The sequence below is a fragment of the Nanorana parkeri genome, unplaced genomic scaffold (assembly GCF_000935625.1).
Source record: "Nanorana parkeri isolate BGI_ZX_2015 unplaced genomic scaffold, ASM93562v1 scaffold256, whole genome shotgun sequence".
NCBI classification, from domain to species: domain Eukaryota; kingdom Metazoa; phylum Chordata; class Amphibia; order Anura; family Dicroglossidae; genus Nanorana; species Nanorana parkeri.
In genome coordinates, this window is record NW_017306524.1 from 150272 (window position 1) to 177130 (window position 26859).

At 39.1% G+C, this 26859-nt stretch overlaps 1 protein-coding gene across 2 annotated transcripts in view; it reads left to right on the plus strand.

Annotated features, from left to right (window-relative positions):
* SH3GL2 (SH3 domain containing GRB2 like 2, endophilin A1) overlaps window positions 1-25481 on the plus strand; it is a 124270-nt gene extending 98789 nt beyond the window's left edge. The window contains exons 4-10 of one of the 2 annotated variants that reach the window (XM_018556879.1): window positions 3821-3893; window positions 4041-4184; window positions 5867-6000; window positions 10457-10615; window positions 15779-15882; window positions 23863-23996; window positions 24777-25481. In XM_018556879.1, coding sequence (XP_018412381.1) covers window positions 3821-3893; window positions 4041-4184; window positions 5867-6000; window positions 10457-10615; window positions 15779-15882; window positions 23863-23996; window positions 24777-24976 — 948 coding nt within the window. In that variant the 3' untranslated portion in view covers window positions 24977-25481. Of the gene's footprint in view, window positions 1-3820; window positions 3894-4040; window positions 4192-5864; window positions 6001-10456; window positions 10616-15778; window positions 15883-23862; window positions 23997-24776 lie in introns of both variants that reach the window. The other variant, XM_018556878.1, reaches the window with a different exon arrangement.
* Window positions 25482-26859: the final 1378 nt, after the last annotated feature.

Here is a 26859-nt window from a genome sequence, read left to right on the forward strand (position 1 = left end):
AATAATAATAAGCAGCACAGACGTTGCATCACTAAATCTCATTCCAAATCTCGTACAGTGAGGAAAATAATTATTTGATCCCCTGCAGATTTGGTAAGTTTGCCTACTTACAAAGACATGTTTATCATATGTGTATTTTGTGTATTTTAAATGCTAGAGACAGAATATCAACCAAAAATCAAGAAAACCACATGATACAAATGTTATAAATTGAGTTGCAGTTCAGTAAGTAAAATAAGTAATTGATCCCCAAGCAAAACATGACTTAGTACTTAGTAGTGGAGAAATCCTTGTTGGCAGCACAGAGGTAAGACATTTCTAAGACGTATTTGATCCCCTACCAACCAACAATAATTTTGGCTCCAAAGGTAACAAAGCACAAGGTAACAAAGCACAAGAAGCACATTAAGGTCATGGAGTGGCCTAGCCAGTCTCGAGACCTTAATCCTATAAAAACATGTATGGAGGGAGCTGAAACTTCAAGTTGCCAAGCGACAGCCAAGAACCCTTAAGGATTTAGAGAAGATCTGTAAAGAAGAGTGGACCAAAAGCCCTCCTAAAATGGGTACAAACCTGGTAACCAACTACAAGAAAAGTCTTACCTCTGTGCTTGCCGACAAGGATTTCTCCGCCAAGTACTAACTCATGTTTTGCTTGGAGATCAAATACTGATTTTACTCACTGAGCTGCAACTCAATTTATAACATTTGTATCATGTGTTTTTTCTGGATTTTTGGTTGATATTCTGTCTCTATCATTTAAAATACACCTATAATACAAAAATTATAGACCTTTCATTGCTTTGTAAGTGGGCAAACATACAAACTCTGCAGGGGATCAAATCATTATTTTCCACACTGTAGGTCTAGCAAGATCAGTGCCTAAGGAAACTATTCTTAGCCCTAGCAGTGGGGCTCGTTTTTGTCTAGGTTAAAAAATAACAACGATATACTCACCTGACCCTCGAAAGCTGGCCGGCTGTGACAGTGGTCCCTCCTGCCTCTCTCCCCCTCTGCTCCAACGGTGTCCTCAGATCCTGTACACTGTGAATAGAATGTGATGACTCGGGGACCTTAGACTACTGCAGCGGAGGTATAGTGAGTCAGAAGAGAGCGGTCTAAGTGCACGCCATCTCTGAGGATCAGATGAGTATACCTTTTTCATTTTTGAACCTAGACAAAAGCGAGCACTTAACCCTTGCAGTGGGGCTACCCCCGCACTGCAAGATTTAAGAAGAATTTTACCCGGAGTTCTGTCCATGTTAAAGAATATTATTAAACTGTGAAAGGTAAAGCTCAGTTAAAGTGGAGAATGTAATTGCTACAAAATAGGGTGAAAGGAAATATAACTTGTTAGCCTCATGTCTGGTGTCCCCATTTTGTACTCACAACTCATTTGTGATATAGAATTTTCACCAATATGTTCAATGCACCAGAAGATCGTTTGTATGAACATATATCTCTAGACAGCTGAAGCTTAACTTGACATACAAACGTGCTTCACTTTCAAGTTTTTCTCTCCCTCTCTTCCTTCCTCTCAGCCTGTCGTCCTACATTGGATAATATGCCTATTATCAGTCTTTGTATAGGTACCTTTTATGACTTTAGAATATGTTGACTAGTAAAGTCAGTGCTACGTACATGCTGTCAGACAGAATTGCAATGGTAGCTATTTTCTCTGTCAGTTTGTGATAGGCAAACACTTATTCTGTTCCTCTGAAAGAACGACACAGAAGAAAATTGCAGCTTTTATAGTTTTAAATATAATAATGAAAGCACAAAGGACTGAGTTAGTAATATAATGTGTGGCTTAATTATGGAGTACAAAGGATATCACAAACAGCCAGCCGAGAGGCAATGTAGGAAATTGTGATTTAATAGTTTGCTTTGAGATTCCCTGAGATGTGTAATTCTTTATTTTTCATAAGCCAGAAATATAATTATCCAGGCTACAGAGTAGGTTCAGCAATCATCGGTTATATGTATCTTACTTTTGTAAGAGAGCTGTGCTTTTTCAAGGCAGTGTCGGTGCAGGTGCATCTCAAGGATGTGTCTCTGTGCTTTATATGTGGTAGTTAGCAGCCACAACCATTGTAATTCTGCCTTGTACCATATCATTATCACTCCTGCTGTCTTTCTCTTACATCTTGTATGTGTGCACAGAACATGTGTGGTAAGCATGACATGCATATGTGTATACTATGAATTGTAAATTCTACTTTTCAAATTTTTAATCGCACAATACTCTAAATGTAATTCTTTTTCTAAAGAAATTATGTATATACAGTAGTAATAGAAGCTTGGTAAAGGATGGATGGTCAATTTTAGTGCATTTACTAACATTAAATAGTTAAAGGCTCCCTAATGCCATATATTTCTTCCTATTAGCTCCTAGTCAGTTTCCTCTAAATACTCAAAAAATTGGTGTATAAACATTTTGTTTTTATGATGCCTAGTTTCTATAGGTTTTACACAAGTGCTTTTAGACCTCAACCATTGTTTCTTGCTATTCTTCACCCTACTATTTTATTATGTAGAGCCCTTCTACCCTAAAGCCCTACTTTTATACCCTAAGGTGTAACAATGATCCCAGCATAGAATCCTGAGGAAAAATGTAGTAAGAGGCATATTTCTAGAGGTGAAGGTATGGCACCATCATGGGAGTGGTTTAAGGTATATGTGAAGGCATATAGTGTCAATCACGATACAGGATGTAAACACTTCTTACAATATTGAAATTATAAAGAATTCCTCTTAAAGAAGCATATGTTCTTCCTTCTGTTCAACTACCTTAACTATTACTAAAAATGTATCTTATTTGTCTATCACTCAGCTGTAGATCCTCAAATCATCTCTGAATTGGTGCAGACACTGTCCTTCCTTCTGGAGGGTGGCTACTTTTGTTCCCCATGGTCCCTGTGTGTGTTGTAAAGTAGTCACCGCTCCAAGCTTACTCCCGTGATGGACTGCAATCTCATTTTTTGGTTTACTAATTTGTATTGAAGTTATAATCTATCACAGGAGTGAGCTTGGAGCGGTGGCTACAATATAACACACACGGGGAACATGGGGAACAAAAGTAGCCACCCTCCAGTAGGAAGGATAATGTCCACACCAATTGAGCGATGATTTAAGGATCTACAGCTGAATGATGCACAAATAAAATACATTTTTGTTATTAGTTAAATTACTTGAATGCATTTTTAAGATTTATCTCCAGAGTTAGTAGTGTAGTTTAACGGTGTCAAGCATTCTTAGAACGTATAGGATAATCTTCCATTTTCCAGCACCTTCCTAAATGATTTGGTACTAATCTGATGCAAATATCGGGTGAGCAGCAAACATTTTTATATAATATGGTCAGGACTAAAACAATAACATTTTTAAAATGTAAAGGAGTCAGAACAATGTGTTAGTCAGCAGAGATAGAGAAACAGAAGTAGATACACGGATACCCAAAAGGCAGGTTCTTGTATGTTGTCTCTTTAGATAACCCCGAGTGTTCCGAGAATCCTTTTCAAGTATGAATAGTCTATTTGATGTTTATTTGTAAACATAATATTGTATACAGGTGTTAATAAACATATGTAAAGATTTCAAAATGAATGAACCTAAAAAATGTAAATAAAATTGACCCCAACATTTCCTTATAAATGTTTGTATGGGAGCTGTGTTCTTTCATTGCAGCCAGTTCAACTATTTTTTTAAAGGCTTGCAGTCACATTGAGTAAACATCTTAAAACATTTGTGTCTTTACCTGAACTGGCTCCTTTTCTTTATGATAAATATATCTTCATATTTGACTTTTTCTTTTTTCTTAGAAAGTTGATGTGACCAGTAGAGCAGTCCTAGAAATCATGACAAAGTCAATAGAATATCTCCAGCCTAATCCAGGTAATAATGTTGTTAGTTAAACTTAACTAATTTGAACTGGCAATGGACAACAATGTGGGAATCAGTGGATTTATTAAAACATTTTACATAACCCAATCTAAAAAGTCATTACTACCCTAATACTAATGTCTGTTTCTTGATGTTTAGCTTCTCGAGCAAAACTCAGTATGATAAACACAATGTCAAAGATCCGTGGACAAGAAAAGGGGCCTGGGTATCCTCAAGCTGAAACCTTGTTAGCCGAAGCCATGTTTAAGTATGGCAGAGAGATTGGAGATGAATCCAACTTTGGTAATTTGTTTTGAATTTTTTTTATCATGTAAATTCTTTTGTTCCTTCTATCTAATGTGACTTCATTATTTGGGATGCTAAATGTTATATCTGCCTTTAAAACAAATACTGCAAACTTCAGCTATGTTGTAGTGCCTGTTAACTGGTTAATTCCTTTTGTTTTTCTCTGTGTGCTGCTTTTCTGGGGATAGTCTGTACTGGACTTGGTCTGCTGTATTTGGAAGTATTAGTAATCTGTTAAGGTTTTGTATTCGTATAACACACTACGATTTACGGTACTGAGATAACATCGCTTCATTTTGCTTTTCAAATGTTGGACATGTTACATAAATGGGCTGCAGTGCTCTATAGATTACTGGTGCCTTTTAGTTCCAGTTGAGCAATGTTGCAGAGACCGTTTTCTCTACAAGACCTCATATATCAATTTGCCAGTACTAAGTACTTTTATTACCCAGCAGGCACCAATCACTTATAGATCTGCCCTAGAAAATGACAGTTTGGAAATTTGGAAAGTGGAAAGTCTAACTTTGACTGGTGGTGGGGAACCAAAATTTTATAGTATTGACACTTTGATTCATGAGGCCAGTGGACTTTTTTTTCCTTACTTTGTAACCTCTCTAACATGTTTCCTCCTTTATGACAAACTTTAAATGGATGCTAGAGACGTAAAAGCAATATATAAACAGTTAAATGCTGATAACATCATATGTAGATATTCTTCCTAAGATTCCATGAATAGCAGGTGTAGAGTCTTCAATCTTGATCTAATAGAAAGTACTGTTTTATTTTCACCTGACTTGTCATTCATGTGCATGAAACAACCAGTTTATACCTCCCGAAAAAACACTTCAGTGGGAAAGACGAATAGAAGTGGCCTCAGATTTCAACAGCCTTGTCACCTAATGGTTTCATAGTTCAAAATAGTTTGATTTATTACATGATTAACTTTTAGATACAAACCAAATACATTATTTTCAAACATTTACAGGGTTATTCACAAAAGAGTGAAGAGTTTGGAGAATGCAGGAGAAGTGAACAATCTAGGACAACATACTGTAGCTGAACTGGAAAGTGAGTTGAATTGGAGAAAGTTCAGAATCAGCTATTTTTGGCCTAGATTGTTCACTTCTCCTGCCTTCTCCAAACTCTTCACCCATTTGTGAATAACCCTGTTAAAATATAAGTTCAGGAATATGTAACAAAATCACCCTGGTTTTCCTCCTTAGTCCCCCTAATACACTCAGCTGTGGCAACTCCCCACCACCCGCAAGTCCTTACCACGTCCAACGGCTATGGCCTCCTGCGCGATCTACAGTCCAGTGCTGAGCTTTCCGCGCACTAACATCTTAAAAAATTCAGTGGGGCATTGGTTCTGCAGTATTCAAGTTTATGGGACGATAACATTCCAGTACATTCACTGGTACTAAATTGTCACTGTCCAGGCTGTAGACCATGCAGCAGGCCCTAGCTGTCAGATGAGGTAAATACAGACCTGTGGTATGTGGCTCCTTAATACAGCTGTGTATTGAGGTAGGCTTAGAGCTGGGGGATTTTTATATATTCCTGATCTTGTCGTTAAATCCTATTCATGTTAGAAAATATGTCTTTAAAAAATTACCCTATGTTTGATATCCTAGGGACACTATACTGATTTTTTTTATTTTATTTGTTTTAACTAACAGGTCCAGCTCTTCTTGACGTAGGGGAAGCTATGAGGGAGCTTTCTGATATCAAAGACTCCTTAGACATTGACGTGAAACAGAATTTCATAGATCCACTACAAAATCTGCATGACAAAGATTTAAGGGAAATACAGGTAAACAAAAAAAAATCAGCTTTACCCATTTGTGACACAATAAGCCTTTTTGAAGTGTAGCTCTTTTGCAGAAAAATTTAAGAAAACCCCAGTATATGTTTGTTATGCGTTTCTATCCACACAGCATACCTAAAAATAATTGAAAAAATAATAATTCTTACCTTTTTAGATGTCTTTTTGTGAAGCAGGCCTTTGGATAGAATGCAAGCTTCTCTTTCCAGTTTCAAAGTGACAGGAAACTGTCTGTTCACATAGAATGGGGACAAACTGAGCTTCCTCTCAGCCAGCACAGTAAAGACAGGTTAACCCCCACTCTTAAAGGTTATAGGTTAACCCTCATTATTTAGCATTTCACAGGAAAAGTCAGTTTAGAGAAAAGCAAGCCATATTAAAGCAGCAATTTTTACTATGTGAATAAGAACATGTAACAGATATAAACCTAGGCATTAACCCACTTTGGCTGCAAAAGTCTGCCTGAAAAATGCCCCTAACCATGAGAATGTTGATTGACCTGGCAGCAGAGAAATAGAAATGCACAACTGAGCATGTTCCTAATTCATGAGTCCTATGTCAAACAGAAAGAAATAATCATAGAGTTATTGTCAAGTTTACTGACGCATTCTGACACTGCTAGGCTTTATCTGGGAATCTAAGCTCCAGAAATTATAGTTTCTAAAGGGTCTAAAGCCCCATCTGCTTTTGTATATTTTTTATTTTTATTTTTTTAAATGAAAGGTCATCACAACCTTGTCATTGGGTATGATGTAACAAGCCATTTTCGATTCATTCTATATTTTGCATCTGGCATTCATTTGTTCCTGCTGCATGTAATTCAACCTGTAACAACAAGTAAAAGGTGACAAATGTAATGACTTACTCCACACAGGTCAGCAATAATTAAAAGCTAATTTAAACTGGCGCTAGCCCTTCAACCGTTGTAAAGACAGCAGATCTGTGTCAGGTTTCTTTTATAACGCTTTAAGTAGGAAAATGTACAGTTAATTGATACCTTTTTATCAGCTGGATAGATTAAAAGGAAGCCTTTCAGGAGTTTGTTAGCATTTTTCAAGCCTGGTATGGAACAGATACTAGGGATCACTCATGACTGATATACACCAGGGGTAATAAAACTATTCTCTTGATAAGACAATACCCTGTTGACATTGAAAACTTACAGACAGACTAACATAACTTGGAACTGGCATTTTGTTTTCTACACAGGTGAACAGCCAAGTTATAATATACAGTCTCTTTGCTCAGACCCTACGTACTGGTTTGAACTTTTACGGAAGCACAAAAGGGAGTTTTCCAAACATACAGCCCAATTGCAACCACCTGTCAAATTAAGAGGGCTGTTGCTAAGTCCAGGAGCAACATATTAGAATACAAATGCCTGAAGATAATACCCATGCCCTACTTGAGGCTACACTCTACAATCCACATCAAACCTGATGAAAAGATTTCCACGTGTTTTACATCTTATGGACAACAGGCTATATTCACAGAATGCACTCTACTGCCACCCAGACAACTACCAAACCCTAACTAATAATATGAAGCACACAGAGTGATCCATTGGGTAGCTATAACACATTGCTAGTAGGAATATGGAGCAAAGTATAAAATGTAGTTGTAATGTCCAATGTATTTTGGCTTATCCTTTGTGCAAGGACCCACACTGTTGGACCCTGTGTGCAAGAAAGTGGACCAACATTGCCTCTTCGAATGATCTCATACAACTATCAGTCATTTAATTAAAAATGTGGCTGTACAGTTCTGCTCTGTAGTAATGACCACAGCACTGATAACTTCAAAGTCTAAGTACTAATAATGACCAGTTTTAGAATGCAGCAGTGAGAGCACATATTCAGGAATGCAGAGATTCCAGGCACTAAAATGTGACCTAAAATGGGACAAAGTTTAATATACAAATGGGAACCTTATTATAGCCTCCCTTATGCAGCAAAGGGAACTGACGATATATAACCCCCCAAAGCTGCATTAAAGGATGTTTTACATTTTAAAAGGCACTGATAGATGTAAATAGGATGTCACCTTAGCTGTGAAAGAAGAACTCCAGGAAATCTAAAAATGAACCATTACAGTTGCTACCTCCACCCTACAAAGGTTAACTGCTTGTTTTTCCTCTAGGGATAAAATATAAAAAATATAGTCACCTACTCCTTGGTCCCTCCTGTCTGCTAGACTGGTCCCCGCAGCCTCTTCTTCCCCGGACTCTGTCAGTCTTGGGACCCGTGACGTCATCACGTCTAATGTCGATCCATTAGATGCGTGGACGCTGATAGACATTTCACCACCAGAGCAGAGGGGGGGGGAAAGGTGAGCGCAGACTGCCATAGGATTGAGGATCGGGGGAGTATATTTTCTTCAGGCCCCTAGGGAAAAAAAGAGCACTTAACCCTTGCAGTGCAAGAGAAGCCCCACTGTAAGGGTTAATTTTTAGATTTCCTGGGGTTCTTCTTTAAATCTATTTCTTTTGTTCATCTTTTTCCAGTGCCTATTGATGAACCTGTATTCCATTTTAAACCCTTAGAGGTAAGTCTTACGCTAGAGCAAACACCACAAAAAAGCCTGCTATGACCTCTTTTATCTGGAATAGCCACTCCTAAGCCCTCTTAGATTCACTTTGTTACTGTGGCCTAACTTTCCTTCACTTCATGCACTCTTAGGGGTCAATGAAAAGGAAGTTGGCAAGGTTCAGCTATGAAGCTTGCCACTCTTAACTTGCGCAGATTCTAAGCAAGTAACAAACATGCCCTGATTGCCAGTACCCAAAAACTGCTAGACATGCCCCTACCCCCATGTTACAATTCCAAGGTGTTGTGATTGGCATTGGGCAGTTCTGGGAGGGCAATTGAACTACATGTATGTAGCTGCAGTGGGGAGAGGGAACACAAATTTGAAAATGGTTCTGTCACTTTGAAATAAAAGACAGCTGCTATTGGGTTAAAAGTGCAGAGAGGGGGCTGGCCAACTATGTCACAACCAGGGAGAGCTGCTGCTTTGCCCATCAAGAATATCTGACATACTATTGTTTGGGGACTTTTGTTTAGTTTATTGCTTCACCTTGTCTGTGGAGTCTGCTTGCACATTTTTGGCTACAGATTGATTCCATAAACCGCTTTCCTCGCTTTATTTTAGACTGACCTGTTCTACTTCTCCCATATTTTCCCAATTGTTCAAGAAATGGCAAGAGGACATCCCTGCTCTGAGGGAGGATGACTGGGACGAGTATGTTCGACAATCACTCTAGTATTATCCAGGGACAGTTTCCTGCAGCTTAAATTCCTGCACAGGGTATATTATACCCCCCAGTGACCGGTTCTAATCTACCCGACAGTTCCTTATTGCCATAGATATAAATGTAAGGTGGGCTCCTTTATGCATGTGGTCAGGTAATTTCCTGTGCTCCATCTATACTGTTGGGCTGTGCTGCGGACCATTCATTGCGAGATGATTGGGTGGATGCGCAGGGACTCAAATTGGAGAATTAATGGGGGGGACGTGTCTGCACTTGGTTTTGGTTTGAATGCTGGTGTTCTGTAGGGAGACCTTACTAGTTGTAATTTTTATGTTGGCTCTGCTTTGTGTTTCATGCTGGCATACAGTTGGATGCTTCTATTTCCCGGACAACAGTTTCCATGTTTTATAGCTTTGGGCCTGGTTCTCTTACCTTATCCTCTGCCTCCCACTTCACTTTCCCTTCCCCCTGTCCCCTCCCTCCCACCTTCCTCTTCCCCCTCCTACTTTCTTCCCTACCCTTCCTTTCCCCTATGCCTGGACTGGCTCATATTTAGTAATGTTCTGAATTTATCCAGAAGGGCTTCTTCCTATCTTCTTTTTGTGTCTTTATTGTTTTTGCTTTTATGATATTAATTTTTTGAATTTTTAGGTTTGTTGGATCTATGTAAGACATGGAATGTTTTGTTCACATCTTTATGTAGAGATTGTTCTAACTTTCTGTATTTCCTTTATTGTTTGCTCACCTTTGATATCTAATGAATAAAAGAACGTCCAGCATTTGCCATAGAATAGGGGAATGAGAGCTTCTTCACAGGATGTGCAGGCACCACTGCATCACTGCACTTTATACTGTTAGCAGCTCTATTTTGTTTTGTCTTAAGGTTATAGAGAAATTTAAAACACTAGTGGATGTCTGCTATACATGGGGGATGAGTGGGTGGTGGGGTATTAATGGGGATAGAAATAATATGGTGATAAACTGTAGAATAAGGACCTTCAGTTTGTTATTTTATTTTGTCTTTCTATATTATGTAGTTAAATACATCTTTAGGGATGCATTCATTTCTTAGATCTTATGAATTGCTGTATACATTTCAGTTGGCTGAATGATAAAAATCTGGGGCTAAATGTGTACTGTGCATTAAGTGTATGTACCCAATAAAACATAGTTATAGTATTATCCTTTCCTCAGCACCACTTAAAGAAACTGGAGGGGAGGCGTCTGGACTTTGATTATAAGAAGAAACGACAAGGCAAGATCACAGATGACGAGATTCGCCAGGCTTTAGAGAAATTTGATGAGTCCAAAGAAATTGCAGAATCAAGCATGTTTAACCTTTTGGAGATGGATGTAAGGGATAACATACTTTTTTTGTTTAAACTAGAACTTTTCTCCTATAATGTTTATATGCCATTAGATTTTTAATTCAGCACTGGTACACTGCATGATCAGATGGTGCTTTGCAAAAGAAACACAACCAGGTAGAAAACAAAGTAATAATGCAAATAAAATTTGATAAAAAATTTTTTACAGTCGGTAATCATGTTTGCAGATCCTCTCTCTCTATCCAGGTCTTTCAGTGCTCTCATACTGATTGAAAACTAGATGCATTATCTTATTATCTCAGCATTCACAGTTGTTTAATACCCATAAAAAATAACAAGCAGTAATATCTAAAAATTATTTTACAATCGTTTTCAATATTTGTTCCAAATATGTACCCAATGAAGTTTTCTTTTAAAGAGACGCTGTCACCTGCCCTTCCCCCCCCCCTTCCGATAGCAAATGGTCCGCACTCCCTCTTCACTCTGTTGACATCCTCCCTCCCTTGTAGTCTTTACTCTATTGCTCTAGGGTAGTGGGGCATTCAATATGAGCATCTGATCTCCCCCATGTCACAGTGCTTGCCAATCGCTGGGACCCACCCATTAGGTGGGGGGCCAGTGATGTCATTAACCTAGTTTAGCTGTAACATCATCTGACATTGGAACTTACTCTGCTAGAAAGGGAACCTGAGTCAGTGATTATAACATGCTGGGGTTGAAATATCAGGAGGCACTGTTGCATTGAATGGGGAGGTGGCAGTGTCTCTTTAAAACGACCCTGTCATTCGTTTTTAAATCTCCCAAAACTCATACCCTTTAAATACTTACCTTTCATTCTGTCCATGCGACTGAACACTGCTCTATTCTAGAGGGAGGGTTTTCCAAAGTCTACTGGGAAATCAGCTCTTCTGAGAGTTTCAGTCTTTAGTGTCCCGGTCAGCTCCCCTCTCGCTTGTTCGAGCTGACCTGTATTCTTCAGCAATGTAGAGGATGGTAGGTGACCCAGGAGACTAGCACTCTTGTAAGTGTTGGGTGACCTTGTGGATTTCAAGTGACACTAAACTCAGAAGTTATATTTTAAAAATGCATTAAAGTACTTTACCTATTAACAAAAATGTACCTTATTTGTGTGTGGCTCAGCTGTAGATCCTCAAATATTCTCTGAATTGGTGCTGACACTGTCCTTCCTTCTGGATGGTGGATACTTTTGTTCCCCATGGTGCCTGTGTGTGTTGTAAAGTAGTCACTGCTCCCAGCTTACTCCTGTGGTGGACTACAATCTCATGTTTAGTTTAATAATTTGAAGAAAAACTGTAGTCCATCACGGGAGCAAACTTGGAGTGGTAGCTACTTTACAACACACAGGCACCATGGGTAACAAAGTAGCCACCCTCCAGAAGGAAGGACAGTGTCAGCCCCAATTCAGAGATGATTGGAGGATCTACAGCTGAGTGATAAATCTTTGTTAATAGTTAGGGCACTTGAATGCTTTTTTAAGATTTAACTCCAGAGTTTAGTGTCACTTTCAGGGGATCATTCCTCTAGAACAGAGCAGTGGGGAGAGTGGAAAAGGTAAATATTTACATTGTCCTTTTACAAAGTAGGAGTTTTGGCAGATTTGAAAACTGACAGGGTCAGAATGACAGGTACTATGGTGAAGAACATACATTCCTTAATGTTCAGTGAATTCCATGTTTATCTTGCTAATGTATTTAAAAGAGAACTATGAGGTGAGTGCTTTTCACTCACCTCATAGTTCTAGCCGACCTGTGACAATGAGACTGTCACAGGTCGGCTTAGTAGATCGGGAGGTGAGCGAACACATACCGGCGTTCGCTCACCTCTCAATCCTGTCACGGCTCTCTGGCGTGACAGGGGAGGGGCTGGATTGCCCCCTCCCCGCTCCGATCTGCCAGCGCTGACTGGTGGAACGGACGGGTGAGGGGGCGGGTACAGCTGGCTCTGCCTCTAGATAGGCAGAGCCAGGTGTCAGTCAAGCAGCTGGGCGGATCCAGACATAATTGTCGGGATCCGCTTCAGCTGCGGCGTCTCAGTATAACGCGAGCAGCAGCTCGCGGTGCACTGCGGCGTCTCAGTATACCGCGAGCTACAGCTCGCAGTATACTGAGCCTAGGGTGACGGGAGGACGCTAGTTTGTGTCCTCCCGTTACCCTAAGGAGAACTATGGGGAAAAGCCTTAACCCCATAGTTCTCATTTAAGGTAAAACTGTACTGGAGGAATATGTAGTTTGACAATTTTTTCCTCTCTATCTAAAACTGCTGGTTGCCTGGCTTTCATGCTGACTCAATAACGTTAGTACTTTTTGAGTCACTGACCCTGAACTAGCATGCAGATCACAACTGGAGGGAAAAAAAACCTGAGGTTCCTGCTCCAAAGAACTAATTGAATGTTTGTCATTTTTCTGTGGTACGTAAATTTGTGAAAATGGATTTACCTCCACCAATCTGCCCCCTCTTCTCCCCCTGCTGCTCTTACCTTTGACCGAACGCTCCTTCCTCTGTGTGGTTGCTGGTGTACTGTCCGTACACTGTATTTAGCAGTGCAGCCCTGCGCTCAGTATTTCAAATTCTGCTTGCAAATATTGAACACTCACCTGATCACACTGACCAATGAGAAACACTTCTGACTGCGCTGACCATTCTTCTTGCTAAGCCATTTGCGATCAGAATTTGAAATACCGAGAGCAGGGCTGTGCTGCTGTGTACGTGTGTGGATAATACACTGGAAGCCGCAGGGTGTGAGGAACGTTTGGTCAAAGGTAAGACCAGTGGGGGTAATTTAATTTTCCCAAATTTTAACTGGGATTGTGGAATTACCCTTTAAAGAAAAGACATGGTTTATTGCCGTGACCTCTTTTTTCCCAGTGAACTCAATCCAATTGTATATGCAAAAATGTACTACTGTGAGTTCCCCATGACCCAGCTGAATTACATGTAAAACCGAAGGGTGCAAGTCTGACTCCTGTGTCAAATAAACAGGTATCCTGCACTTCTTACTGCAAGAACTCCTAGACTTTATCAGGTTAACTGGCATAGATGAGTTGAAGTATATTTAAACCCCAATTATTATTTATTTTTTTCATTTTTGATAGAGCGAATGAATGGCCTACCTTAATATCACGAATGTTAACATGCAACATAACGCTCGTTAACGCAGCACAGCAGAACGTGAATTTGTGACTGGGCCCTGATGACAGTGGTCACCAGGGCAAATAAAGAAAGTGAAACTCCCCAGTGGGGACACACACCACTAAAATCCCTACATGGGTTCTAAACCTTCCAACCAAAACCTAATTTTTTTTTTTGTAATATAGTTTAGATCTATTTAAAGGAAATTTTATTAACAGAACAAGCACATGAAGCACTAAAAATGATATACCAGTCTGCCCGTTTGCTTGCAGTGTTCATAATAATTCATCTACTAAAAGTTCTAGGATTGCTACTATGAGAAGTGCAACAGACCTTTTGTTTATGCAATCAGTCCCATTGTCTGCAAAACAGCTGCTGCCATTTTCTATAGTTCAATACATCACACTGTATTTAGATTATGATTGACTGTAGATACAAATTTCCCAGAGGAATTAAAATAACGCTAAATTTATTACCAGAAAAATTGGTTGAATACAATGAAAATTAAAAGATTTTCTATTCCAGCAGATCATTGCATTAGTGATCTGCCCCATATTTTACTATATTTGCTCCTTCAGGATTTTTTTTTTACTTTAAACTATTAATCACATTGCCTTACATTTTATATTTATACTATATCCTAAAATATCTCTTAAACTATAGCTTTGGGTTAGAACATTTAGATGCTGGCAATTTGTCCACCCTGTCATGTTTCTAAAGTGTGAATTCACTGGCTGTGCTTTTAAAGGTTCAGTAAACCTAAAGTAGAAGTTGGTGTGCTTCTGTGTGTGTACATATGTACATGTGTTTTGTGTGTATGTGTGTGAACACTTTGAGGGTCAATCCAGGGAAAACTGATTTAATTATTACTATAACACTCTATGCTGATCCCTTTTTCTCTTTTTTACTTGTTTAAAGCTCACATTTCTTTTCTCCACTAGAAAGTTCTCTGGTAGGTTTTACATTCCGGGCAATACTAAGGGCCTCACTCATAACAATTCCACCCGGCATACAGCTGTATGCTGGACGCATGGCATTCACACTGCACTAACGCCCCTAGATGGCGCTGATGAGTACAGGACATTCCTATACTCGTCAGCACCATCCAGGAGCGCTAATGCTTTGTGAGCAGCATCTGGACTGAAGTTTTATAACTGAAGCCCTAAATGTATAGGGATGAGAAAACAACAAGCAATATGATTGTTTTTCAAAAAAGTTGTGTGTGTGTGTGGTTTTTTTTTTTTTTTTAGTAGTGTACATAAAATATAATTTAGGTAAGCGTGCTTTTTGGTAAAATGTTTTTTTTAAAAACCCCCTTATACTGTATAAAAATGGGCATTCCAATATTATCTCAAGAACAAAAGGAAGGACAGTGCGCCTTGATTCGAGGAGTATGGGTTATTTAATTATACAAGCTTATAAAAAGGTATCCACAAAAGTGAATCAATTAATCATTTATAACAACAACAGATGGATTAAATCAGTACTACCAGGCCAGGTTCACAAACTCATCATTGCTGTCCAAACACCTACAACAACCAGAAACTATAGTAAGGCCTAGTGCGTTTTCAAGAATGTGCCCCTTCATCAGAGCAGGCTATGGTCTATGGTTACTGGCTGTGGCCAGTGTTTAGACAGCAATGATGGGTTGGTGATCTGGGACTGATAGTACTGGTTTTAACCCGCTGTGGATGTAATACTGTATGTGATTGATTGATTCACTTTTGTAGTACCTTTTTATAAGCTTTGTATAGTAAACTATTACATCATTCACAATGCCCTCAGTGCTTCCCTTTGTTCTTAACAGATTAACAGATCTCCCTGTCTGTACTGCCTATTCCTTGAGGAGTTTGGACATTTTATGGTGGTCTACTGAGGTTGCAATTACAGTATCTCCATCATTTGTTACTAGTGCCAAAGAAAATATTTTTGGTTTTCCAATAGTAGCTCCTATAACTGAATATTTATGAGACCCTTTAAAAAATAATTCAGCTCTATCTGGATCAATCGTTTACTCTTAATGTTATTATTTTCTCAGATTGAACAAGTGAGCCAGCTTTCTGCTCTCGTACAAGCACAACTGGAATATCACAAGCAAGCAGTGCAGATCTTACAGCAAGTCACTTCAAAACTGGACCAGAAGTAAATATTGTGCTAAGTGGACCTATAGTATATCTGTCATGTGAATGTAAAGTTATGCTATCTTCTTCTAAAGAAAATTATACTAATCCAATGCACTTAGTAAAGAAGTAGTGACAATGGCTTCCTGTCAAAGCTCTGATGTGTACCTTGCATTATGCAATATTCTAAACTGTAGCTGGGTGCAGTGCACTGTGAACAGGCCGCCTCAGCACTGCTCTGACTATAATTTGTATTTGCATGCTGTGCACACAGAGATGTGGGGGACACCTGAAAATTTCAAAAGATACAAAAAATTATAATTAAATGCGGTTTCTCTGTCCTGGTAACCACTGTCACCAGTACAGAAAGTGACGGGAGAGCCACATTTTTAGAGTTGCTACTGTGGCAGGAATTTTCCAATGGAAATACTGTTCGGTAACAAACAACAAGGGGATTTCCCACTTCGACGAGGTCTCCTGTTCCTTTCAATTCTGTCTTTGGGACAGGAAGTCAAAAATGTTACATGAACGGAAAAGTCCTTAAAGTGACATTAAACCCTCAGATTTTTTAACATAAACCAATACTGTAATGTGTGCCTTACTGTAATCCATGGTAGTTTCCCTTCTCTTTGCTGCTCTTCCTTTTAAATCCTCATGTCTTCTCATGCTTGGGGAGAACTTCCCTTTGCAGCAGAGTGCTTCTTCCTGTAGTGCTGGCTCAGGTTGTGAACCTTCACACAGACACCATGTATCCATTTCAGAGACAAGGCAGTCTGCTGCAAAACAGAAGTTCTGCCCAGCATGAGAAGACATGAGGATTTAAAAGGAAGAGCAGCAAAGAGAAGGGAAACAACCATGGATTACAGTAAGGCACACATTACAGTATTGTTTTATGTTAAAAAATCTGTGGGTTTAATGTCACTTTAACTTTAGGCCTGTAGGTGCCCATTTATCATACTTGTAAACTTTAAGAAAGGTAAGAATTAAGAAAGGTATAGATACTTCTTAAGAGGCCCACTGGCTTTGAACTCACTTGGCAGTTTTTTGTGGACCACAGTACAGAGTATCTAATAGGATGAGGTCCTGTTGAGATGCTTTGCACTGCACTCAGCTAAACAGTCAGTTGCAATTGCACTGCTACTCGTGGGATCCAATTAATCCTATAAGCTTTGTGCGGAGGGTTACCGTGGTTGTGCTTAGCACAGGCTGATGCAGACAGTGCTCAGAAAGGTTCTTTATCAGCCATATTCAGCACCCATTAGTGGCATATTACATTAGTTTTCTGGGGACAGCTATTCACAAAAAACAATTAAGAGTTGTTGGGTGCAGTGTTAGTGTATGTAAACTCGCCTCTCCATGTTAAATATATAAACTACAAGATAAGTAAAGGAGGAGGTGCTCTGTAGTCTTAAAAATAAAATAATGCATTCACCATGATTAAGGAAAGGTAGTTTGCAATATATTACATTTGTATTCTTGAGTTTGGATAATCTTTAAGGCTCGAAAGACAAAGTAGGTCCCACAATGATATTTTTGTAGTGATCCCTGTATTCCAAGCCACAGTCTGTATCAGCAAGTGCCTATTAATGGCCTAAGTATACAACCTCTGTAATATTTTTCTTTATCATCTCTTAAAGGATCAGTATAATCCGAAACATCTAGGTTATACAGCTTCCATCTCCTCACTGCTACTTAGTAAAACTCTGTTATTTTTTCTTCTCTATTAACACATTGATATTCCACATACTTTGTGAATGTTTGTCTTCTTCAATCAAGACTCTAATCAGCACCCTGCTGAGCTGGGCTCTTTATGCAGCTTTCTGGAACCGCTGATCCTTGGCGCTACCACGGAGCGCCAAAGCTGGACCCAGAACCCGCTGGATCAGAAATTGCAGGGTCTGTCTGTAATGTAGCCCGTGGACAATGGGCTCTTTTTGTGGCATTCCCACACACCTTGTGTACTGGTTTGTTAGCCTCAGAGTGCCTTACAAGTCCAGAGCCTTGTCACAGCCTCTGCTGCCTCAGTTTCAGAGCGTTTTCCAGTTTTAAAGCACTGATGTAGCCCCTGGTGTTTCTGAAGTCTGCTTCGGATGCTGATATATCGGTAAGTGGCATCTGCACTATAAACTCTGCATGGGGCACTGTCCAGCCTGTGGGAGTTATGATCTTGTAGTCGCAGAGTACACCGTACATTTAAGAGTAGTGGCTGAGCCTTCTAGGTGACCCAGTCTGATTTTCCTGTGACATTTTGCTCAGGAAATACACACTTGCATGTTACCTTCACACGCTGCACTCTACCTTTGCAGACCTCTGCCTGAGTTTATTAGCCAACAGCGCACTCATTATTTGGAGCAGAGGTGCCACCACCAGTATACCCAGTCTCTAATATTTTCCTGTGTAATGTACCACAGAAAATTGCAAAGACATCCTTGTGCGTTTCCTTCACATGTCCAACTCTATATCATGTGGTTTCCCCAATACCAAGAGTCTAATTCTATTAGCTAAGAGTGCTCATATCATTTTGGGGCAGAAGTACTACCTCCAGTATACCTAGCCTCTATTTCCCTCTATATGGAAAAATTATTCTGTTCCCTGGATGACATGTAGCTCTGCCATGGCACTGAGCCTGTTTCTGGCAGAATGCTATTTCCAAATATTGAAACACAACTGCTGCTATCTCTGAACACCGACTCTATCACTAGAGGTATGTGACTAACACATTTTTATATGTGAATTTCTTTACTGGATACGGCCTACTACCTGTACACTACTGCTTCTTATCCTGATTTAGAACAGTGATTCCTCTTTGTGTCTGACCATGTACTTTTAACTCGTCATTAGGCTAAATGGTGAATGGTAAAACTTCCTAATGGAAGACTGGAAACTCTCTCCTTACTCATAGCCTATAATAGATCATGTCAAAGTTTTTTTTTTTTTCCTATGGCTATAGACTTTTATGCAGATGTAGGTCCTTAACCTCTGCAAACCTTCCAGTCCTTTAATTAAATGGACATCATATTGCTACCTTGAATTATGTCTTTATCTTTGAGGCCTTTATTGATGCTCCATTAAAATTCTTCCTTACAGCCTAGTTTGAACTAACTGGTACTCCTCTCCTCCCTATTCTGGTGGCAACCCTAGTCTTTGAAACCATGTTGGACTTGATCAAAGCCTTAAGAGCAACCTTTCCTAATTATTCAGGACTCTAGCATTTTACAGCTTGTTAAACAATTGCATTATTCCCTCCACTTCTGCTCAATAGGCACCAGGTTGGAGTGTCACTATGCCTAGAGCACTTTGGCTACATTCATGGAACGTTGAAGATACATTCAAAGAGCATCTAATGCATTTACTTTATAAAAGCAGGTGTCCTTTTTTTTTTCTTTTTACAACCCCTTTTTCTTCCATCAGTTTGCACCCCCAGGTTCTCCCTGTGACTTCTGCTCTTGGTATTATTTTCAAGCATCTTGCTGCTTGCACCTTCTTCCCTGGCCGTTTACCTAACTAACTGGGACCTTCTGTCTCTTGATTTTGTTTTTTTTTAAACTCTAGTGATCCCAAAATCTCAGTAAAACCTGGATCCACATATAACCAAAATGTCTGATAGAAATGGGAACTAATCCATGTTACCCTTTTTTCCTATTTCTTTCTATATAAAACCCCTTCCATGTACCCCTAGGAGTTTTTGTTTTGCTCCACAAATTCTCCTTTGAAATATTTGTATGCATTGGACATTACCTACCAAGCTTATCAGTTCTTTATTATATTTTGCCTCGACATGTGCAGTTATCAGAGTTTCCCTCCCTTAAACCAAGGGCAAGGTTTATCAGGCTTACACCTTTTCCTTTACTGTTGGATTTTTATGTATATTTTCCTTCATTCATGTAGATACTTGGTTCAGTTCACCTGTTTTCATGTGGTTTGTTCTATTCTACATTTATGTTTCATTTTACCTTTCTTTGGTGTTTTCTCTTTTTTTTTTCTCTGTGGCTCTTGCTTCCACATTATTGCATCTCCCAGTTACCCATTCCTCAGTTAGGTTTCTTATGGACGCCCCAGTTTGTTTTTATTCTATTGATTGTGTCCCTCGATGGATTATACAGAAAATAATGATGTTGTACTTAGCATAAAACCCTTTTCTTGGAGTCCTATCAGGGACACAGGTCTCACACCCTCTACTTTTGGCATTGCACATTAACTGAGGCATGCAAAGTTGGAAGCGGAGTTATACAGTGTGCTAGCCTTAAATTTTTTGTTTTGCTAGTGTCCAGTCTTCCTAAAAGCCGCAGGATAATACAGTTAATTCAGATTCTACCAATCCCATGTTGCTTAATGGACTAAAAAAAAAAAAGATTTTACAGCAAGTACAAAAATCTATTTTTTTAAAATCAATTTTTTTTATAAGCATGTCTTTACTGTGTCCTGTTGTTCATTTATTCCTCGTTTTAGCAACATCATACTATTTTGACTTTGAGCCATCTTTCTCTGAGAGTCTACAGTGCATATGTGTGTGGGAGTGTGTGCGTAGGGGGGAAAGACAGCTGTTCTCCCATAACTGCATTAGCAGCAAAGATACAAGTAAAACAGGATTCTAATATCAGTTTCCAATAGATGGTTTTTATCTAGCTTTTTGTGCTTGCCAGCACTGATGGAACACAAGTCAGTTTTAAAGATGAACTCCAAGATCATGACAACATTCAAACCACAGCACCCTCTGCCTAAGCACAAAAATAATTGCTTATGTTATTTCTTCATAAATGTCTTACTTTTTCAGCTGCTGGCATATTTTGATTCCTGTGACGTCCTCAATCGCTGCTACATCTTTACAGTGCCCAGTTGACAGTGGGAGAATCAAATCTGGCAGTGCATGTCAAATCCCACATGTTTGCCTGAGGAACTATGTACAACATTTCCCTCAAGTTCATCCACTGATGATTTGGGCATGCATGTGGGCGTGGCTATGAGGGACAGCGCTGTAAAGATGAGCGCAGCTGTTTGCATAGCTGCCAATCAATATAGGTAGGTGTGTGCTGTGCCAATTGTACCCACCCCCAGAAGGAAGTGTGACATAATCACACTTCCTTATGGTCCTGAGCACTAAAATTAGGAGGCTATGCAACCTTATGGAGAAAATGGGAACAGGAAGGCGTCTGAAAGAAATGCATTGAGGGACATATGAAAAACAAAAGAATTGTGTGATGTTTTTAAATATTTGATTACCTTGCTAATACTATTTTAAATTATCCTGCTCAAAGTTAGTTTTACCATCCTTGACAATGTTGAAACATTGGGAATTTTTGAAAACTGGAGCAGGCAAATTCTGGAACAGTTGCCCATAGCTTCTCTCTTCAGTTTGTTCAGTTAAGCTTTGAAAATGAAAGAGAAAAGCTCATTGGTTACTGTAAGCTACTGCTCCAGATTCTGTCTTGATAAATTCCCCTCAATGTATTTTTTCTTTGTAGCTTATCTCATATGTTAGCTCAATAAAACAGCGCAGAAGCTCAGATAGTCTGAATCGTGTTAATTAATAGTTCAATAGAACGCCAACACTGTACAGTATGTTAGTGAATTCTGTGGAATTGTCCAATAACAAATATTTGAAACTGGAAATGCAACAGTTCATTATTGGTAAAATGTAAATCCATTGTTGCTGAGTCTGTCAAGGTTCAGAATGATTTTGAAAGGTTGCTGAATAGACATGTGCACCGTTCGTTCGTTGAAGCAATGTGACATTGGGAAAAAAGTGACATTGGGGGTCTGCTGGCAAGGGGGCTTATTTGCATCGGGGTACCCCTTTAATTAAGGGGCACCCAGATGCTGCCCCCCCTTGTGAATGAGTAGGGGTACTTGTACCCCTGCCCATTCACTAATAAAATTGTTATTCAAAAGTCCAGACTTTTAATAAAATCCTTAAATTGAAAAAAAAAACAGAATATCTTTGACTAGTCCTTGAATTAAAAAAAAATTTGCTCCATCGATGTAATCCAGTGTCAATCAAAATAAAAACAAAACAATGTGAGGTTCCATTCCCCTATTCATCCCAGACCCTTTAGGGGGGACCCCTATGTAAAAACAAACAGCCTATGGTTCCCCCCAACAAGTAATACTTAACCCTTTAGGTCTGGTAGGAATTTTAAGGGGGACCCCACTCCAAAAAAATTAAAACGTGGGGTCCCCGCTAAAATCCCTTAACAGAGCCTTTATCCAAGCAGCAGCCTGGCAGGGCAGGAAAGGGGGGGGGTCGAGCGAGCCCTGCACCATACCAGGCCACATGCCCTCGGTCCCCTCCTGGAAAAGCACCTTATTCCCATGCCGATGGGGACAACGGCCTCTTCCCCCTCAACCCTGCAGGCAAGGGGGGGGGCACATCTGCGATGCTGCCCCTCCCCCTTGTGAATGAGTAAGGGGTACTTGTACCCCTACCTATGCACTAAAGGGTAAAGAAAAAAAATCCTTATTTGAACCAAAAACACAAACACAAGTTTCTGACACTTCCTTTATTTAAAATAAAAATGTCCAACAATGTCAATCCAGCGACAATCAGGTCATCCAGCGATGTAATCCCAAGCCGCCGACTAAAGAAAAACTAAAAAAAACACCAGATAAAAACAAAAGAAACAATTGCCACTCTGCTCGATGCAACATTTACATCAGGCGGTGTGTAGAAATAAACAACACCTGCTATGGTTATTTCAAATTGAAATAGCCAATAGCAGGCTGGCTAATGCTCCACCCTCTGCTTGATGTCAATCACAGAGGAGCAGACCTGAGAGAACTTTCTTGCTCTCAGGTCCTCTCCTCTGCTGATTGACAGGAGGCAGTTATTCTGCTATTGGCCATTTTAAATTGCAATAGCAGAATGCTGCCCCGATTGAGGATCTGTTAAGGAACTATAGGGGGACCCCAAGTTTTTGTTTTTTGGCATTGGGGGTCCCCCTTAAAATGCCTACCAGACCCGTAATTGTCAGAGGAACCGCACACAGTTTTTTTGGATTTTTTGTACATTGGGGTCCCCCTAACATTCCTACCAGACCTAAAGGGTGTGGATAGGGGAGGGAAACACTTTTTTTTTTTTTGTAGTTATTGTTTATTTTAATAGTTAAACACTTTTCTGCATTCTGTGACAGCTGTCAGCTTCTTTGTTTACATTAGGGATACAGTCTGAATGTAGCAAAGAAGCTGAGAACTGTTACAGTATAACACAGATCTTAGCTCCTTTCTTTGTTTTTGTTCTATAATATAATTCTGATACTTTTGTTAACATTCAGTAATACGTCCACAATGTCAGCAAACGCAGAGAAGCCCGGAGAACTGTAAATTACACATACACAGCGCTTCTTTGTTTTGTTCCGAGTGACATTCGTATGTATCCGAATTTCGTTAATATCTAACATTCGGATTCGTTATTTCTGTGATTTGGAAATTCAGATGCATCCGAAGGTCCGAATTTGCAGAAATTTGTACGGATGTCAAGTCGTAATGAAACGAATCGCACATGTCTGATTTAGAGGTAAACTATAATGGTTTAGGATTAAATTAATTGCATTTGTGTTTTTGTTACAAGTTTATACTGTGTATTTTTTAAATTATATTTGATATTTGTTTTGTTAGCCTAAGTGTGTGTAAAGGCTTGTTGCCTACTTTTATTTCTTCACATAACAAAAAGTCTGTCACCAACTTCCACCCTCAAGGGAGAATTAGAACACTAGAACGTCAGAAATTACATTGTATGGGATGAACCTGCCTGTGTGCATGAGCCCTTAATTTTTATTTATAAAACAATTATTGTACATGGACTGTAAAAAAAAAAAGCAACTTTAATTCATTTTGTATTTACAATTAACTCCTATCACTGCTTGATCTTGATTGTAAATGTCTCTTCAGTAATCTCACCTTCTTCACCGTCAAAATAAAAAATAAATCAAAATACATTTTTTTGTTTTAAAATAATTAGTAATTGATTAAAATACTTTTAATACCCTACCTTGTTTACATTTTGCAGAATCAGAGATGCTTCAAACCGACCAAGGCGAGAATATCAACCTAAACCTCGATTGAGTTTCGACCTTGCATTGCCCACTGAAATAACTCAACATAATGGGGGAATCTCTCTTGCTACTACTCCAAAACCATCTGGTAGGTACACATATTGGGGATCTACATTATTACCACCAGAGAAAGGAAAATAAAAACAGAACTGTAAAAGTTACTCATAGCAGCCAGTTAGATTGATTTCTCAAGGTGGTGAACAGTGTTGGCTTTCTGCCTTAGAATACCATTTTGCAGAAGGTCAGGAAGTTCAGTTTTGGTCTCATCAGACCAGAGAACCTTTTTTCCACATGCTTGCTCTGTCTCAAACATGCCTTTTGGCATTCCTAATTTGAATATGGTTTTTATTGATAGGAACTTGATCTTATCACTTTTCCATAAAGCCCAGCTTTGTAAAGCCTCCATCTCAGCTGTGGACTTCTGCTCTTCTTGCCCAGGTGCCATCTATTGTGTGACTGCATCTCCGATAAGCATCCTTGTTATCCAGTTACTGAGCTTTGATGAAAGAATTGAATGGGGCCCTGCAGATGTTTAAAAAAAATTTTTGTAACACAAGCTAGGTGCTATGCCAGAACTGTATTTCAGACCTGGTTTGATAGCTTCTCGATCTTCATGATGCTGTCTGTTAAGATATGCCCTCTAACAAACTCCGAGGACTTTCAGACAAAGGTGAATTGCACATAGGTAGCCTCATTGGTGCAATTGGCTTGTGGAGTTTAGTTGAGTTGTGGAGTTTGCAGAAATTGCACAGTTTGCATCCTGATGTTATCATGTTAATAAAACATTAGTAACCTGTAACCCCCTTCCATTATTTTCATTATATTTGTAATGGTACTAATAACATCTGATTTGTTTTGTCTGGTGCAGGTGCTGCCTTGGATCAGCCATGTTGTCGGTCCCTCTATGACTTTGAACCAGAAAATGAAGGTGAACTGGGCTTCAAAGAGGGCGACATCATTACTCTCACCAATCAAATTGACGAAAATTGGTATGAGGGGATGCTTCATGGCCAGTCGGGCTTCTTCCCCATCAACTATGTTGATATCCTAGTCCCGCTGCCCCACTAAGATGTCTGACATTAACCACAATTCAATTTGTACCACTGCTTTTAAATGCTGCTTCCTCCAGATCACTGGTACAAGCGCAGTGGCTTAAAACCCATTACATTCCATGGTCATTTCTATATTTTCTTTATTCCTTTTTTATGTTAATATGTGTTCCTTCTTCGACTGTTGTATTTCTTTTTACCAGAGTCTTAGAGTCCTTTATAATGAATGCAGGAATAATATGTACTTGTCGTGGCAACCTTCCTTCCACACGAATACAGTTCACAGTAATCTTAACATGCCCAATTCTTATTGTATTATTTTATTTTCTCTTACTGTGTGTTTCCAGAAATAAATGTTTACAATGAAAAAAGTGCTGGGACCACAAGGGAAACGTGTTTTTGCCTCAGTCTTGTAATTACAATGGAGTACATTCTTTGATGTTGTGGAAAAGAAACACTAGATTGTTGTAGATTTCCTTTAATTGTGCATAGATGCTGGGCCAAATAAAATATTTCTTAGAAAACATGACTGTCGTATCCTATGTTACAAAAACTAGTGATTGAAATATGTAACCTGCTTTTTAGGAGCTCTGTAAAATTTGGCTTAGATGTATTACTGTTTGATAGAGCGGTTAAAGGATTACCATTTTTATTTAATAAATAACATTATTCTCAGTCTACAGTTTGACAAAATGATGTCACATTGAACATAAATAGCAGTGTGTCATCATATTAGATTTACAGACCACATGTCTTTCTTGCTGTTGGCAGGTGACAGCCCAATAGCCAGATAAAGTGCCCAGAATTGCATATACGTATTTTCTTAGGCCATGGATATAGAGATTCTACCACATGCAAAATGCAGTTGTATATTTGGTTCCATATAAAGGACACAATCAGCGTTATTTATCAGGACAAAGTCAAGTACAGTAACGTATGACAACCAACCGTAAACTACCAATACTAAACTAAGTACAGTGAAATTAATTTGGTTGTTTTGCGTGTGTATACTCAGGGGTGTAACTACAGATCACGGGGCCCCATAGCAAAATTTTAATTGGGGCCCCATGGCAAACCCTTAAAATCTAAATCAAGGACAAGTAGAAGGAGAGCTGTCTGCATAGTATCTTCCTGTACATCTGATATCAACTCTTCTTGATTGGAAATGCCATAAGGGGTACAGGGTCAACAGCAACGTCAGCAATCCTTCATGGGGCCCCCTTCAACCCCCAGGCCCATAGCAGCCGCATGGGCTGCTATGGCTATTGTTTTTACGCCCCTGATGTTACTAATGAGCTTTATATTGCCCTATTAAATAATCCTGAATGTTACTTTTTTTCTATGATTAATTGTACACTGCCATTTATACCAATGTTTTTAGACTTTAAAAACTGCATTGTACTTGCTTTTCACTGTATCCCTTTATTATTGGATTATTTCTTGTTTTTGTATTTCTTGTTTTCCTTAAACCTTCTTTTTTTTGTTTTCTCCTTTTTTTGTTTTAGAAGGATCAAGTTGCTTTTTTATGAAATCATGACCTGCCTGCCAATCTAAGGGAACACATGCAGGTTTATAACACAATAATCCATATTTAACATGTAGCAGCCATCATATTTTGTAGTTTGGCTCCAATTGGATTATAGATGCTGATATACCGTATATGAGAAGTACAATGAATGTCAATGGAATTAACTGTGCAGATTTATTAAATGGCAGTCATTATGTAGAAAATATAAGTATGGGGTGATGTCACAAAGCTGCTGCAAGGAAAGACCATAGAGCTAGACAACATGTGAATAAGTTAATTTGCTTGCTTAGCTCATAGGACCTAGTTTAATAAAACTATGCTTTAAATTGTAAATACAGCCCTGTCCACCACAAGGGCCAAGTAGTGCAGTTGTT